The following is a 17,618-nucleotide window of genomic DNA, read 5'->3' as shown; positions in this document are numbered from 1 at the left end:
ATTCCCCCTGGTGGAATCCTGACTGTGAACGCGAATATAGACGAAGAAAAGCAGCGCGGAAAAAGTTGCTGTACAACCAGTGTCCACGTAATCGGAATGACTATAAATTTACATTCAGGCAGGCAGTTGACAATTCGAAAGAAAATTATAACGCAAGACACTACAGTTTTACATCACAGTCCAGTCATAAATAAGCCCTATTTACGTTTCTATGGTCAAAAAAATATTGTTTCAGCACCAACAAATTTAGAGTCTGTTAATTTAACTTCCACGGAATTGGTGCAGTCACTGGAGGAGATTGTGAAAGGCTTAGAGAGTCGATTTACGTCACTTCTACCCTATCATTTGCCGGCATCTGAACAAGCAGACGAGTTCACAGCAGTGACATCAGAAGAATTAGTGAAAGTGGTAAAGTCACTGCCAGCTTCAGCTCCAGGCCCTGATGGCGTAACTACAGCAATCAGTCAGTCAGTCAAGAACTTTATTGAGGTCCTGAGGGGTCTAAGCCGTTGGAGATCGCACGCGGCGAGCTCCTTGGGCCGAAACCGTAGGCGACGCCCAAGTCGGGACGGGAACGTGGTGACGCTCCGCCAGTTCTTGGGCCCTCTTGACGGCCTTGAATTGCAGTTTGAGGTCCGGGCTTTTGAGGGCTTCTTCCCATTCGGGCTCACTGGAGAGAGGGCCCTCTGGTAACGCGGTACATTGCCAAAGCATGTGCGAGAGTGATAAAAATTATTTTAGAATTGTCTCCCCAGGAGTTCCTGAAATTTGTACATTTTTCAATTCAGAATGCATGCATTTATCCAGGTTGAAAAGTTGCCAAAGTCATTCCGCTACTTAAAAAGCACGGCGATGGATACACAATAGATAACGTTAGGCCTATTTCACTCACTTCAAATCTTGTAAAGTTAATCGAGAGCGTATTGTATAGTCATATCAAAAGGTTGATAGGCGACAAGCAAATATTAAGTGACTCTCAAATACTATTCAGTCCTGGATGCTCAATTTGGTGTGCTCATGTTGACTTGGAGAGTTCAATTCAACTCGCTCGCCGCAACAACCAGTACGCGGCCTTAGTGACATTAGACATTTCGAAGGCATATGACAGCCTCGAGCACACCATCTTGACCGACAGGGTCGAAAGTGTGAATCTCCCAAAATATATAATTGCACGGATTCGTAATTTCCTGAGCGGACGTACATATTGTTGCTGTCAAAAGGGTGTTTCTTCTCAATCACACAGACCATGGGTGTTCCTCAAAGGAGGAGGCCGCAGGATGGCGGAGACTGCAAACGGGCTCCTTCCCAAAGTTACACATACTAAGCAGGATGTTCCCCCCGCAGTATAGCGCAACCTGTCCGTGGTGTGGAGCTAAACCAACATTATGCCACATTACATGGGAGTGTACAAGAAACCAGGCATTCCGCAAACACAAAACACCAAGTGCGGAGCAATGGGAGAGCTGGCTCACCAGCCGCGAGCTAGAGACTCAAAGAGCTCTAATAGCGCACGCGTGCGAGGCGGCCCGGCTCAGTGAAGCCCTGGACTAGGGGCCCATCCATGCCTGAAGAGGACCCGAGCTTCAAGAATGAAGACTTCGGCCCCGAACCGCTAAAACCTTAAAAGAGTCAATAAAGTTTTCTATTCCATTCCATTCCTCAAGGCGCAGTGCTCTCCTCCATTTTGTTTAGTATTTTACTGAGTCATACTCCTACACACCGTGACGCACTATCAGCTTTCGAGGAGGAGCTTCCCGCTCCCCCACGCTAAACTCACTAGACGTAGAGTCATCGATATTCAGAATGCTTCAGACAGGGTCGTTCCCCTCGAGAGGCAGACTGAGCCGTTATTCACCAGAAGTAGAGCCACAATGTCCGGATTGTGGCGAATCGTACTGCTCGCTAGCGCACATGCTCTGGCAATGCTCCGCGTTAAGCGGCACCGTGTTCACTAAAGAAGAAGACTGGGTGGACGCCCTGCGAAGCGACGACCACCAGACCCAGCTCCAGGGCCGTCCAGAGGGCTCACGAAAGGGCGGAGGCTCACGGGGCTTCCCGTCCCAACGTGGGTGCGGCCCGCGACCCCTGCCGACCACTAAACCAAGAGTGGGTGGAGAGGGGTTCCTCAGGACTCAATAAAGTTATTTCCTCCTCCTCCTCCGTCGTAATTACTCCAACCAATCTGCTTTGCCGGTAGCCATTTCATGCTTAAATCTACTCTCGATTACGGGAGATCGAGCATCTTCGATTAGTCCTCTTTAGCGTGAAATAAAAGTTCGAACCCCATCTAAGCACTAGAAAAGATATTGGCAAGCGTCAGAGCGCCCAACAGAAGCTACTGTATAACAGTTGTTTCATGGAAACAGTTTCGGTCTCACTAGCCAGGAGGTAGATGCGTCGCGACGTCGTGACACATGACTCGGTCACTTCGGTCCTGCAATCGCTCAGGGTGGAACGCGCGAGCGCAGGCCAAAAGAAACGCATGCATCACATTTATTTATCTTTTTATGAGACTCGCCACATTTAGCCTTACTGCTATATACGACACCAGCAAATTTCGTCTTGTGTAACGACGGAACAAGAATGTCGACGACAGGTTCGGCGTTTCGAGATCAACTTTATTATAAAATTAATATATCTGGTAAATGCTTCACGACCATTCACTAAGTTTGGACCTTCTGCGTACAAGAAACTTGTGGTAAAGTTTATACACGCTCTAAAGAAGTTGACTGGCCATTCAACCTCTCGTTGAAGCCGATTAAAGACAATGTCTCCCTGAGCGAGTTGAGGGTGAGGTTGGGGTGGGGTCACAGGGCACGGGCAACGCGTTGACGCCTCCAAGATGGCACAAGATATGTGCCACGGCCGCACTATTATCCATGACGTTATGTTACCTTGACCGGCTACATAGAATCTAATGGCGATGCGCCCGAGCAAGCCACGGTGATTATGACGTCACTGCTTTCGTCACTCCGGGCTTGACAGCGGAAATTTCGGTCCGAGTAGCATGACGTCGTAAACCAGAGCGCACCGGCCTGCTTTCTAGGAAGCGTTGGCACTGCACTCTGTCGTGTCACCCCTCGCGTGAGAAGGAGCGTCTGACTACGCCAGTTTATTGACTGTAGACTATTTTCGAGATCGGCCCATGAAAAAGGCTAGAAATCCCGCTACCCGATAGGGAAAACCGAGTGTAACTCGCTAAGAAAGACGGTGTCCTTAAATTAGGTGTCGGCATTACTTATCTAAGTGCGCAGCAGTGCTCCTAAGATCCGCACTTCGGTCGGAACCAGGCTCCTAAACCTCCCCCTCCTCACATGTAACGGTTATTCGACGTGCCGAGCGCCACGCGTGTGTATATCGTTTCTAGCGTAACACGCCGACAACTGTGCAGGTCAAACGGCCACCTAAGCACTCCACGCAGAGGGTCACGTCTCTTCCTCGCTTGGCGTAGTCCGCGGAGACACCGCAACACCGGGCTCGGGTTCGCCGTCGTGCAGGGACGCGGACAGGTCGCTCGCGCTCTCGGTTCGGCTGAGCGCCGAGCGGAGGCTGCACGAGGCGCTGCGTGACCGCATCACGACTACGGCCGTCGCTTCCGGAGGCGGAGTCCGGACGGCCGGACACCGGTGCACCACGCCCCGGCGGAAGCGCGATCCGGTGTCCGACCCCTGCGTCGCCGAAAGGACGCGCTGCGCCGGTTGGCGATCGCGAGGTTGTTGCGCCTTCTCCCGGATCCACTCGTAGCTCAGTCCCAGCTCCTTCAGCTTGCGCTCGTACTGCTGCTCCAGCCTGCGACGGGCCGCCGCCTGAGGGGGTGGGTGTGAAAGAAGATACGTAGTGAGTGTACATATGTTGCTCTCTGTAGGCTTTTACCTTCTTTTAGAGCAGAGAACACAGTACATGATTGAGCCTTACGGTGCAACCCGGGGTTCAGTTAAAGTTTTGTAGAAGAGTGTTCGGCTGCAAATTTGCCGGACATGCTACGCTACGAAGTGATAGCCGGCAACGTATCGCACATTCTGTGAGAACTGCAAGTACACGCACCTTCTGCGTAGTCAAGGACTAACATGCAGTGAAGAGGTAATTTGAAATAATCATTATTTTCCGGCGACGATCACGGTGATATCAGTGAGTCACAATACTATATGCGTACCACAGCCTGCCGTTCCAGCAGCAGGGGCATGGCTCGAACGCGTGTCTCCATGCTCTGTATCTCCCGCTTGTACTCGGCCTCGCGCTCCAGCGCAGTCTGCCTGCGTCGGAGATGTGCGGTGACAGACCTCAGCACGGCAAACCACAACAACGAGAGAGAGAAAACAAAATATATGCATATCCAGATGTCACGCACTGTGGGAATCGATACTACGTTTTGAAAGAATGAACAGATGGACGGACGTGCTTGTGGGAAGCAAGAAAGTGTGTGTGTGTGTGTGTGTGTGTGTGTGTGTGTGTGTGTGTGTGTGTGTGTGTGTGTGTGTGTGTGTGTGTGTGTGTGTGTGTGTGTGTGTGTGTGTGTGTGTGTGTGTGTGTGTGTGTGTGTGTGTGTGTGCGTGTGTACGCGCGTGCGTCCGTCGTCTCAAAGAGCTAGTCGGCGTTGGCACGAGAGAAACATTCGTGCGATCCCATCAGAGGTTCAATCCAACCATCAGATACCTAAACAGAACCTCCAAACGAGGCGAGACGGGAACCTACACCATGCCTACTTACCGCGAAGTGCCTTGGATAAGCCAAAGATCAGTTCGCATATAGAAGATTAAAAGAAGCTAGGCGGGGAGATGTTAACCGCCAGAAAAAAAGCGTCTATTCGGTTGCCATACCCCCTGAGAGAGAGGAGAACAAAAAACATGGGCGGTGAAAGTGCGTAAGCGCGGGTTCGCACAGGCCAGTCATCCTCAATAAGCACAAGAGTGTCTACGCTGCATGTTGAGCGAAATATGGAGGCGGGTAGGGCTTTGAAGTAGCATCTGCACGGACTGTGGACGATCATGTATAGTTGTATCAATGCACATGAAGAGTGAGCGTCGATGCTTCGAAACCGCAGACGTCTCACAAAGCACTGTCAGCCAGCACTGTTAGTGTTGATTAAAAGTAACATTGAGGAGGAACAGCAATAACGAGGAGAACGTTGGTGGCATGCGTAAGTTTATAAAGGGTCGCATCAAAAACGGATCACAGCGCACTTGCCTTCACGAAAAGTGGTATTCACGAAAGTACGAGTGTGAAAGTGGGTTATCGCTTTTTTTGTATTTTGCAATTTCTTAACTCCCTGTTGCTCGCGCCAAGTTTTGTTGTTGTTCTGTCGTCCCTACTTCGACGCATATATTCGAAGCCGAGCTGGGGTAGCTTTCAAACGTTGCTGCGGCGTCCCTTCAAGCGGCAGAGCGGGAGACGTTCATCTAAAGCGCGAGGGGCTCGCATTGGGACCCAGTTGGGATGGCGGAGCAGACAGACCAGACCTATTTGGCAGTGACACCTACTCACTCTCAAGGATTAGCCAAACATCGTGTAGAAACTAAGGCATTTTAAAGTTAAACACAATTACGAGACAATAGTTGAGTATGCGTAGAGCACAGTCGCAAAAAAGAAAGAAATATTGAACAGCATTTGACATGCATGATGGTCGAGATGTCTATAAAAAGAGAGAGAGAGAGAGACTATAGAGGAGGAAAAGAGCAAGGAGAAGTGAATACAGAAAAAAAAATACACATGGTTAAAGAAAGACAGTTTCTTAGATCTTTTATATTGCGCAAAACTTCGTCTGTCGAGCAGTTGTCCCACCAACCCGTCTCGAAGACCCTGGAATCCATCTAGGACGCTACAACTCTCCTTCATACGAGCCGGTTAACGACGCAACTTTTTATTTCGGTTCACAATACGTGCTGGGAGATTGGGCTAGAGGTGTTTCGCAACACCTGACAGAGACCCAGCCGCAGTCGGGCATTCAAGCACACGCCGATGCAGCACGAGATTTACATAATGGTACTTATAACCTTCACTAAGTGTAAGCCAGACATGTTTTATGCTCTGTGAAACTCTTTTGTAACAATGCCAGACGTTGCTCCCCCCCTTCTCTCCTTCCTTCCGCTCTCCCCATCCACAAGAGAGAGAAGGCTCTGCAGGGAGTTCTATTACTCCTTTATCCCGTGGCAAGGCCTTTAAAGGTTCATGCGTATATAACTATAGTCTAGATTATATGGTTCGATAAAAAGCAAACGTCATTATCAACGTATTGACCCTTTATTCTTACAAGAACGCTCCGCAGAAACGGATTTGCGTTTTTTTTATTTATGAAGGGAGACAATGTTTGGGTCACTAATTTATGATAACAAATTAGTAACGTTTTTCTTTAATTACGAAATTCTACATATATAGCCTAGCGCTATTTCGTTTCCGCTAGAAATGTGCTAATTTACAGTGCTTTTATGTTCTAACCTTTATTTTAGGATGTACTAGTCGCAACGTATACTACTATACATAAAATTAAACACTGATCATTGTTTTGAATGGCAGTATACGGCAGTAATAATTGCTGAAAACTTGAGTATTATGTCGAACTTCAAATAAGAACCTAAAGGTACAAGAATGAAAGGAATAACCTGGTATATTTAATAATAATGTAAGTACTGAGAATGAGAAAAAAATCTGAAATGTACAAAATATGCACGTGGCTCCCAGTTCCCAACTTTTGTAAGCCAGATCAAGCAAAGAAATTATTATGGAGATTTGTTGGCCTGAATACTAGCCAGAATGATACTAATGCTACGCGGGAAAGGAGTAGCTTCGCAAATGCCAAAATGGTAACTTGCGCTTGTGCAGGCAGCATTTGTTTTTTACTCATAGCAGGAGGCACCTGGTTTGTTTTTCACTGCATTCTTTAGGCTCGCGAAGCAATGGTTGTCAGGTCAGGGAAGCATATGGAGAAGCCACCTCACATTTGATTACTGCGTTCAATCAGTTTTTCTGTGCAAGCAAAGTTGGTCCAGTGTGCGTTCAGCGGGCGCTGAAGCCTCCGCATGCTTTGTTCAGTCCCTGTACAATATTGTGGAGTCTTGCGCAATATTGTAAAGTAACGAATAAGAGCACTTGTACAGACCGTGCTCAACACGTGAGTGATTAGACAGTTAGGCTTCGGTCGAAGTTCGGTCTTAAAATCGGCTGGGTGCTATTGTGCGAATGACGCCCCCTTTCCCCCTCCCCCCCACGACGGGAAGGATATTGCCCGTAATAATTTGTACATTCGCTGTTGAAGCGCTAATGGAGAAAGAAGAACCCGCAGTGTGGAAAGTAATGTTGCGCTTGATATTGTTCGAACACAATTATCAAAATAGCACGCACTCATGAGCACCTAAGATGCTGTTGGAGATATCGTTGAAAAACAGTCTATGGGATGTCGGATCAAAAAAGAATTGGACAATCTGAGATGAGTTTATGTGTCTTGACTCTGACCTAATTAAAAAATTAGGTTGCCGAGTGGACGAAAGCGCGAATTTTGCGTATTTTTATCGAAGGAGTGTTATAGGAGCACTTGGGGCTAGATTCGAGAATACCTCCAGTCTAATTTTTCCTGACTCCCTAATCTTCAAAAAGCATCATCAAATCTTACAAATGGTTCAAGTTCAGTCGTTATTTCAGACGGTGCACGACATTGCTAGTAGAACAATTCCAACGAAAGTGCTTAACAATGCGTAGCAAATCTATCAAATCGATCGATCTCTCTACATATGGGCGTGGTAACTAAAGAGTTTAACAACAAACGCCAGGTAACGCCTACCCTGACACCCAACCAGTCAACGATTACAGTTCTCACCATCAGTAAGTAAAAATTTAAGCTGTAGGTGCTCCCTATCGTTATTTTCTTTACAATTTGTTTCGTGTTGATATAAAGACGTCCAAGTTGGCGGCAGTACATTCAAGTCTCGCTCCTCCTCCGAAAGGCGTGCCGAAATGTAAGTTCGCAAACTCGATATCTCGTTTAAAAAAAAAAATTAAGTCACGGTTCAAGTTTTGCAGCGCAAGCGTACACGCAGTGCCAAAGGCGCATCGCGGCGCGTCTTCCACACAGGCCACACACACACACACCTGAGAGCCCTGAGCCTCTCCTTGACCGAGGGTCCGGGCTCCGGGGTCCGTCGCTGCAGCATCTCGAGCCGGTCGCTGAGTCGCGCCCGGTCCAGCTGCCTGCGCCGGTCGGCCCACGCTCGGTCGTGCTGCTGGCGCCGCTCGGACTCACGGCGACGCCTGCGCGATGCGCCGGCGGCTTCGAGCACGAGCGAGAAAGGAAGCGCAGAAAAAAGGCACAGACCTAAATAAAAAAAAAAGACGGACGTTCGCACGGCTCTGGTTATCGTCGTTCGGTGTTTGCGTGGGAGGTCATCAATCGCGACCCCCGCCGGACGCGTTTTACAATTTGCCGCTCGAGTACACTGTAAAGTAATTTACATCCTTAAATGTGAAAAAGGGTGTAAATGCGTCTATAACTCACACCCTTAGGGTGACAGTTGTATAAATCACACCCTAAGGATGCGAGTCACAGACACATTTACACCCTTTCTCACCTCTAAGGGTGTAAATTCTTTTACAGTGTATAGGCGAGCAGTGTATATGACGTTGCAGAAAGCATGCCCAAGGGGGAAAAAATCGAATGACTTCTGTCGACGCAGCAATAACACTCGCAATCCGTCTTTACGTGAATGCGACGGTGGCGCATCGCGTCATATAACTATATAGCGCGTCGCATTCGTGCAAGCTGGGACGATGCGCTACAGAAATTGCCGGTGCCTCTTTATAGCGCGCCGAAATCGCCTTTCAGCGCATTCTTGGCCGCGGTGGCTTAGCGCGGCTGCGACGCTGCGCTGCTATAAGCACGACGTCGAGATTTTGGTTGACGCATCATGACGCTGGTTGATTACGACGTCACGTGTAAACGGTGACGCGTCGCATTCAGATGATGCGCGCCACGAAATGTTACGCGCTAGTGTCGCACTCGCGTAAACGGGGCTCAGTAGGCTTGCGAGTCGGCGCCTGCTGCTCACGCACCACAAAAAATTAAATTATGGGGCTTTACGTGCCAAAACCATTTCTGATTATGAGGCACGCCGTAGTGGAGGACTCCGGAAATTTCCACTACCTGGGGTTCTTTAACGTGCACCTAAATCTAAGTACACGGGTGTTTTCGCCCCCATCGAAATGCGGCCGCCGTGGCCGGGATTCGATCCCGCGACCTCGTGCTCAGCAGGCTAACACCATAGCCACTAAGCAACCACGGCGGGTTCTCGCACCACAAAGCAACTGAGTAATACTTGTTGGGGGGGCTAGTTGGTGCATGTTTCCAGAAGAGGGTTGTAGCGCCAAAAAAGACAACACATCGTCTCGCTTCTATGTGTTGTCTTTTTCGGCGCTACAACCCTCTCCTGGGAACCACAAAGCAACTCGCGCACTTGCGCTTGTGCCCGATGTGCGCGCATGGCCGGCGCTCCTTCTCCTCCTCCTCCTCCTCCTCCTCGCACCTTCTCTGAACGTTGTCATGACGACGGCGCTCATTGGCAACTCGCCGCGATTCGATGCTCAACACAGCGAATGCCACGGTCGCACTATCTAATTACTGAGGGGTGTGTATGGACAAGTGACACGAAACATATAGAGTTCGTATAGAAGCCTGTTTTGGACTCGAACGTTTCGCTGTAAGTCGCGGGAGCCAAAAGCAGGGGTCGAGCTCTGCCTCAAGGTGCAACTGTATTGCCTAACATAACTGTCTCGACGTCGGGAACTCGGGGGATGAAAAACACTGATCAAATGCCAATATTGTCTTATCGTCATCGTCCTTACTACAGATATAGAGACACGACAATATAAGGCCGCATCCATGAACACTTCTTAAGTATAGACGACGGGAAGAAGCCTTTTTACGGAGTGCTAAGCCGCGGTACTTGTCCAGTGCGACCTAAAACGTACCGTTAGGAGAAGGAGTGAATGACTCCTCTATCGCTGTCGTCGAACACCCGATGACCCACTCAACGTAGGAGCGGCGCAGCGTTGAAATTTTCGACGAGCATTCTGGGGTTTCCCTTCACGGGAGCATTCCGAGTCAGGGCGATCTACGAAACGCAAAGACAGAGCCTAGGGGCACGCGCACAGGGAACTTCCAATGCCATATCATTATCTGGCTCATGAGGCGGAAAATACGCTGCCGGCGTTGTCTTGATCAAAGTAATCGAGCCCTCGACCTTTGGTGCTAATTAAGGCGAAGGCACAAACTAGAGTGAATTAAAGCACTTGAACCCACGACCTCTGGCGCGAGTCGAACCTACGACCTTGCGCTGTGCGTGTACCTCGTGACGAACACCGTTGGCCAGGTCGCGGCGCTTCTGCTGACGTGACCGCAATGCTCTCGCGTTCATCCACGTGGACATAACTAAGTGCCCCTCGAATTTTTGAATTGGGTGAGGAGCCCGATCAGCGCTTCGGTCATTAATTCTTTCGCCACTCGTGTTATTTTCGTTTTTTTTTTCTTTTGCGAGCAATCGGTGGCGGGGGGGGGGGGGAGGGGGGTATTTCACGCACTTTCTTGTATACGTTAAAGTGACCATGCTTACTGGCTGAACTACTATGTATACCGGTGCTCCATTAGCTGGAACAGCATGAGCACCGTTCACTATAGAGTTGTACACATCACTGCAGCGTCTGCTCGGCAGACTGGTGGATTCGGCCGCCACTGGAATTGGCGTGCTCCCACTAAATCGCGCAGTCTCGCGCCGAGGACGTGCACGAGGGAGCCGAGGGAAGGGTGCAGCACGACACTCACACCAGCTCGCCCTGCCTGAGCAAGGCGCACGCGTTCATCTTGACGATGAGCGCCGGTCGAGGAGCTCCGGGGTAGTCGTCCGTCGACGCCAGCGACGAGCGGGGGGAGCAGGAGGCGCTGCGTCTCCTCACGGCGACGCTGTGGGGCCGGCTGCCTGCGTCTGAGGAACGGAAATGAAGGCAATGGCTGTCACTCCCCGGCCGGGAGAGTACATATAGTGTACATATAGTGTACTATATAGTACATACAGCGTACGACCTCCTACAATATAGCGACCCAAGTTATGGCGAATTAGCGGAGTTAGTGACAAAGAGACGACGGCGTAACACGCGCGGATAGTGATATTCGATGCGAGTGTTTCCCGCGGTGGCGGATCTTTGTAATAATGATAAAAAGAAACGTGAGTGAACAAATAAATACAAAAGAAAGAAAGGTCGCAACGAACGAACCAGCGAACACGCTTACGATAACAAAACGAGAGCTTGATGTAACATAAGAGCGCAAATAATAATAATAATAATAATAATAATAATAATAATAATAATAATAATAATAATAATAATAATAATAATAATAATAATAATAATAATAATAATAATAATAACAATAATAATAATAATAATAATAATAATAATAATAATAATAATAATAATCAGCGGCCATTTAGCGGCAAATGCGAGAGTACGTCGCACCTCTTTGAGATCCTGGATCTCTGATTTAAACCGCGTTCACCGCGCCTCTTCTAAAATTCTTTCCTTTTCTTTAGGTGTCTCTGGCAGATAGCACAAGAGGCTGGACATTCCTTACAAAAACAATTGAAATTCATAATTTGCTAATTAACCAAAATGACTAATTAAGTGCCTGAACGAATTACCTTATAGCACTTATTGCAATTTACAAATTCCAGCTGGGGAGTTCGCAGAGCGGATCTACTTGGAACGAATTCTCAGGGTGACACCGGTTTCAAGATATTAATTCCTTAACTTTGCGGAGAAATTCATAGGCGTTCGAGTGACTCTTACGCTTCAATGCATAAAACGAGGTTTCATTAAGAAAGTAAGTGGAACGACAGTGCACTTTTCCCGCAAGTGTGACGGTGCATATCTCGTAAAGGGTGTCACGCACACAATTCTTTTCATGTGGATATGCCTTCCAGTCTCACCCGCTAGAATTTGTAAATTGCGTTATCTGCCATAAAGTAATTACTTAAAAACTTCATTGGTGCATTTTTGTTAGTTAGTCGATTATGTATTTCAATTTTTGGTGCAGGAATGCCTACCTCTTTGAGTAGACCAGATCGTCATCATCATCATCATAATTTATGTACACTGCAGGACGAAGGCCTCTCCCTGCGACCTCCAATTACCCCTGGCCTGCGCCAACCGATTCCAGCTAGCGCACGCGAATTTCCTAATTTCAACGCCCCACCTAATCTTCTGCCGTCCTCCACTGCGCTAACCTTCTCTTGGCAACCATTCCGTAACCCTAATGGTCCACCGGTTATCTAACCTAGGCATTATGTGACGTGCCCAGCTCAATTTTTTTCTCTTAATGTCAATCAGAATATCGGATATACCCATTTGCTCTCTGATCCAAACCGCTCTCTTTCTGTCTCTTAACGTTATGCCTAGCATTCTTCGTTCCATCGCTCTTTGCGCGGTCTCCCAAGCTTCTTTGTCAGTCTCCAAGTTTCTGTCCCATATGCCAGCACCGGTGAAATGCACTGATTGTACACTTTCCTTTTCAATAATAATGGTAAGCTTCCAGTCAGGAGCTGACAATGTCTGCCGTATGCGCTCCAACCCATTTTTATTCTCCTGTGAATTTCATTCTCATGATCATGGTTCCCTGGTGTCTAGGTTGACCTGATTTTTCCTGGCCAATTTTATGGACCAGCTGATGGACTAGAATAGTGCTATCTGTATCAGGCAATCTTAAAAAAAAATGTTTGAAAGTATTCGCTGTAACATCCTGTATATACACACTTAGCTCTCCCATACTCTCTCCACGTTTACAACGTGACCTGATTCCCACACTTGTCACGTACAGTAGTTCCCACTTTGACACTCCTAATGCTTACGCATTCAAAGGAAAGAAAGAAAGAAAGAAAGAAAGAAAGAAAGAAAGAAAGAAAGAAAGAAAGAAAGAAAGAAATATGTGTGTGAATGCGGGGGGGGGGAGGGGATGGAGAGGCGACCTGTGGTTATAATTTCTGCTTTGTCGCAGGGACGCCAGAGCCACAGTTATGCTGTCAGAGACGCTAAAATTGTAGAGAGAAATAGAAGGAAATGTTGTTGGGAGACAGTTGGCCGCTCTGCACTTGGGCATAACGGATTGGGAATGGGAAGAGATGGAGCGTTCGGACAGGTCACACCCACTGTAGACAGATCGCGTCCAGAGTCGGGAAATAAAGCTCGTTGCCTTCGTGTATTTGCGAATCGCCCGCCAAGCCTCCCGGGTCGACGAGGACAGAGGCCACGCCCTCGGGACCTCATAGTTTCGGTAAGAGGCCGATCGTACGACGGTACAAACGATGCACGCCGGTACAAACCACTCCGGGTGAGCCGGCCGGCACTGTTCGCCGAAAGCGGAACGAGTTGCTCGACATAAGCTAACCCTCGCGTCAGCTCAAGGCGGCGCACGTCAGACCGTTCCGACCAACGAGATAGCAGTATGCAAATTAGCGAAGGGGCGACACTCGGAAGCCGCAGCGCTCGCAAGCGACCGTCGTACCTGCCTCGCGGCGACCGCGGCTTGCCTCGGACGTCGACGACTCCGACGGGCCTTCCGAACGCTCGCTGTCGGCTCGGGAGACCCGGCGCGGCGCGGTGGCCACGGGCGTGGACGGGGGAGCACCGCAACGCTGCAGCGCGGACTCGGAGGCGCACCGGACCAGGGAGGAGGAAGAGGCCGGCGACACGGACACCACGGTGCTCAGGGGAGACGAGCAGCGCCTCCTCGTCCGGCGACCAAAGGGCGACAGCGTGGCCTCCATCGCAGCCTATGTGTGCGCGCTGAAAAAGAAAAAAAAAAGCATCGCCGTAGAATAAACCCACTCGGTGAAACTGCGTCACCTAACCGGCGGGGCGTTATGTCCCGAGGATACAGGAAAGCCTTTCCAATTTTTTATTTTTTCAGAAAACATAAACGAAAAATATAAAAGCTTGATGTTTACTAAAAGGTAATAAATGTTCGCCGCGCACTTCCACGGGTTCGTAAAGACGTTACCTAGTTCCGGTCAATTTGGAAGCGTTGTTATTGGCATTTTGGAGTTTCCGCGGTTCCTGGTTTCACCGCGCGTTTCGGCACCATTTGTCAAGGTGAGAGCATTCTCATTTTCGTTAAGCAGACTTCGAACACTATAGAGACAGGGCACGAGCTCGTCTTCGCGTTTTCGTATACGCCGCTCCGCGCAGAAGACTTGAAACAAGCTTTTAACACGCTGTTATGGAACAAGAAAACTAGACACCAGAAGAATATCGGCCCTATACGCACAAATAAACGAAATACCGGAAGCAACACTTCACAAACTTCGCCCGATTGTAATTCTTCCTGTTGCTGTAACTTTGCGAGCGAGTATCTGTTATCGGATACTGACACATCCTAAAGTCGCGTTAGAAAAATCCACGTAAATATTTGTCGGCTCTGTAGCTAGAAAGATCCAGCTTTTGTCTGTGGTCAATCGTCTATCATATCGAAGACCAATTCATTCATTCATTCATTGTTGATAGAGAATAGGAAACCGTGACTGACCACACCGTAGCTGCCTAGCTCGCGGCTGACAACTGGACCTCGGTCAGCTGTGTGAGGAAGGAGGAGAAAGGAAAGGAAAGATGGCAGAGAAAGGAAGGCAGAGAGGTGCTCGGAGCTGATAGCTCTACTGGCGTAATACTTAGGCCTAAACTCGCTCCACAGAAACGCGGAAAGCGACAAATCCCGCTGCGCTCGCTACCTTGTAGGTGCGAATCTCGCTACCTCCGGTGGCATTTGGCCCGCCTTCAAACGTGGCGAATCATTGAAGTTGGCCCGGCTGAAATGTATCCTACCACGCGGTTGGGCCCACTTGGCCAGAGGAGGAATTCCAAGCTCACACATCTGATTATTATGGCCAGGTAATATCTCGTGCGTTTTCATTACCACGCATGACAAAAATGTGCCGTTCTTCTCAGACACCGTGTTAATTGACATCCACGTGCGTAAAGGCATGCCTATTTCATTACTAGGTCTAATTTGACTGGTTTCTTATATTGAAATAAATTAGAGTTGGGTGAATATTCCAAGTTTCAAATACGAATCGAATATCACGGACTAATTATCCGTATCTGTATTCGAAAATGAACTATTGGGTATTTTCGAACGCGCAAACTAACTCAATCTTTAGCAACAATCGACCGTTAAAGCTTGTTTGCTGTTCTTTGTTTGTTAGGTAAGGTATCGCAAATTATCAAAAGTGAATTACGACAACGTTTTCTGAAGCGATGCAGAAAAAAAGATCGGTAGTGCCAGTTTTGTTTTCAATCTCGTGGCAGAGGCTTTCATGACAACCTTATATTTTCACTTGTACCCTTTCATTTGCAGTCTAGTCACGTTGCAGATTTATCTTTGACGCTACATCCAGTGATCCTTGCTTTAAATTTTTCTGCGATGCATGAATACTTCAGAAGCTTTTTCTTTTCTTGTTCCAGAACTTTTGATGTTCTTTTGGCAACCATTTATGATCCTGGTTGCCCTTGATAGCATTTTTTTTTCCCACTAGTAGCACACGCGTGTTACTTATACCAAAATGAATATTCCTGCTGAACATATATGCGTCTGCGTTTAAGTATTCGATATTTTATACATACTATTAGTATTCGATTCGCATTCGAAAAAGGTGATATTCGGCCACCTTAAGTATAAATGCATCTCTGCAAAGAACCACTACTGAGAGTTGGCTTCTCCATTATAAGATGTTTTGTGGGAAGAAGCTCGCTTTACATGTTTCATATACAGGAGATTTTGCCGCAGAAAACGCTATCGCGCGTTCTGAGGCAGATAACTCCAAGAGCACGACCGATCACTATGTTTAAATATATCGGCATAATGAACATCGTTTTTCCAAGTAAGTTTATTAACAACTTGCATGCCCTTTATACACGAATGCTGACACCGCCACCAATGTTGAGGTAGCCATCCTCCAAATGCCGTACGAAATACAATAACTTTGACCAGGTAAAATTATAAATAAATAAATAAATAAATAAATAAATAAATAAATAAATAAATAAATAATACAGCTATCACACGCAGTGAAATGCTAATGCGGCCGATCTGGGAAACGGTTGTCTCGGAACCGGTAATCAGTAGGTTGTGATCAAGAAGCTGCACTGCATTGATTTCACTAAAAGCGCTAGAGACGCGTTGCAAACAAGTCAAGAATCAGCTGAAACTTTCTCATTATGTGGGAGATGTAAATGTTTCGGTAAGGTGGTATTCATGTCCATGCTTGGTTGTGCAAATAATTGTGATTTTAAAAAGTTACCGCAAGCAAAACACCTTAATCATCAGTTTTCGGTACCGCATCCTGTTGTCCCTTTCTTCAAGTCTCGTGTTTTGCTTGCGGTAACTTCCCAAAATCATGAATCACCAAATGGCCCACGCCCACACGCTGCTATAAAAATAATAAAGTTAATCAGAAAATTCTAGTTGCCGTAGCGAGTAGTAACTAGCGATTGATTGACTGATTGATTGAATAATTAATTGACTGGTTGATTAAGTGATTGGTTGAGTCATGGCGATCCGCCGTCGAGCTTGGTTAGGCACTTGCCTGCTTTTGTACAAAAAAAATTTCAGGAAATGCTTGACACGTGTTTCTCGATCAGTCCCACGGTGGCTTAACTGCATAAAACGAAGGACCTGTACATATTTGACAAATATTTCACATGGCATTTTTTTTTCGTTTCTTGTCTTTCTTTTCTTTTTTTAAATCAAGGAGTTCACATTTATTACTGCCATTCAGTATACAGGGTGTTTCAGTTAACACTTTCAAAAATCTTTAAATGTTGCCTGTGGCAGATATCACAATTCTAATCAATGAGCTGGTGTACTCGAAGCGGCGGACATTACTAGCTTGCACAGACAATTAGATGCAAAGTCGACTAATTAATTTTAAGAAGTATTAATTAAATGTTAACTAATTACCGTATGACCCATATTGCAATTTTCCAATTCTAGCCGTGGGGTCTGCAAGCCGGATCCACTTGGAACGAATTTCAAAGATGACACCAGTTTCGAGATATAAGTTTCCGAACTTTGCGGAGAAATGCATGAAACACCCTGTATACATGGACGTCCTGCACATTTCGCTTAACGCGTTCGAAAAGAGATGCTGCACTTAATGCTGCACTGTTCTTGCTGAAATGTTGCAGAAGGATCGCACTTTGGAGTCTACGTCATTCAGTGCAACACATGATATTTGATATTGTGCATGACCACATACTCACTGAGGCGTCACGGCCGCCAGAACGACGTAATATTCCTTCCTTGTCGTACTGTTAGCGCAGGCAGCATCCTCTTCGCATCGCTTAGTTTGTCTTCAAGTGAAATTTGGGATCCAAGGATTTCTTACACGGGACGGTGTTTCGAAACACCGGCAAAACCGTCCGACGCACCGGTGCTACCTTGTTGCCATGGTTACACTCGAAACAGCGCTCTGCAGAGCCGGGGTGACTATATCGCATTAAGAACTAATGCAACCTATTAAGTAAAGTCAATTTTTGGTACTAAAACGTAAATATTTTTATTACAATACTTAATTTTATATTTTTGTATACTTGAA

The 17,618-nt window shown here is 47.4% G+C and overlaps 1 protein-coding gene across 2 annotated transcripts; it reads right to left on the bottom strand.

Annotated features, from left to right (window-relative positions):
- Window positions 1–3,097: 3,097 nt before the first annotated feature.
- On the bottom strand, window positions 3,098–17,461 carry LOC135899029 (protein FAM161B-like). Of its 2 annotated transcripts, none has more exons than XM_065428276.2 (6): window positions 17,280–17,461; window positions 13,535–13,815; window positions 10,802–10,961; window positions 8,080–8,238; window positions 4,154–4,253; window positions 3,098–3,806 (listed from the first exon to the last, which is right to left on the bottom strand). In XM_065428276.2, the coding sequence occupies exons 2-6, from the start codon at window positions 13,794–13,796 to the stop codon at window positions 3,426–3,428; spliced, it is 1,062 nt and encodes a 353-aa protein (XP_065284348.1). In that variant the 5' UTR covers window positions 13,797–13,815; window positions 17,280–17,461; the 3' UTR covers window positions 3,098–3,425. The 2 variants fall into 2 exon arrangements, with proteins under 2 accessions (XP_065284348.1, XP_065284346.1); XM_065428274.2 differs by having other exon boundaries at window positions 17,284–17,461.
- Between the last annotated feature and the right edge of the window lie 157 nt (window positions 17,462–17,618).

This window comes from Dermacentor albipictus, chromosome 7 (genome assembly GCF_038994185.2).
Source record: "Dermacentor albipictus isolate Rhodes 1998 colony chromosome 7, USDA_Dalb.pri_finalv2, whole genome shotgun sequence".
Lineage (NCBI taxonomy): Eukaryota > Metazoa > Arthropoda > Arachnida > Ixodida > Ixodidae > Dermacentor > Dermacentor albipictus.
Note: the sequence above shows the minus strand (reverse complement) of the source record. Positions and strands in the feature narration are given on the sequence as shown.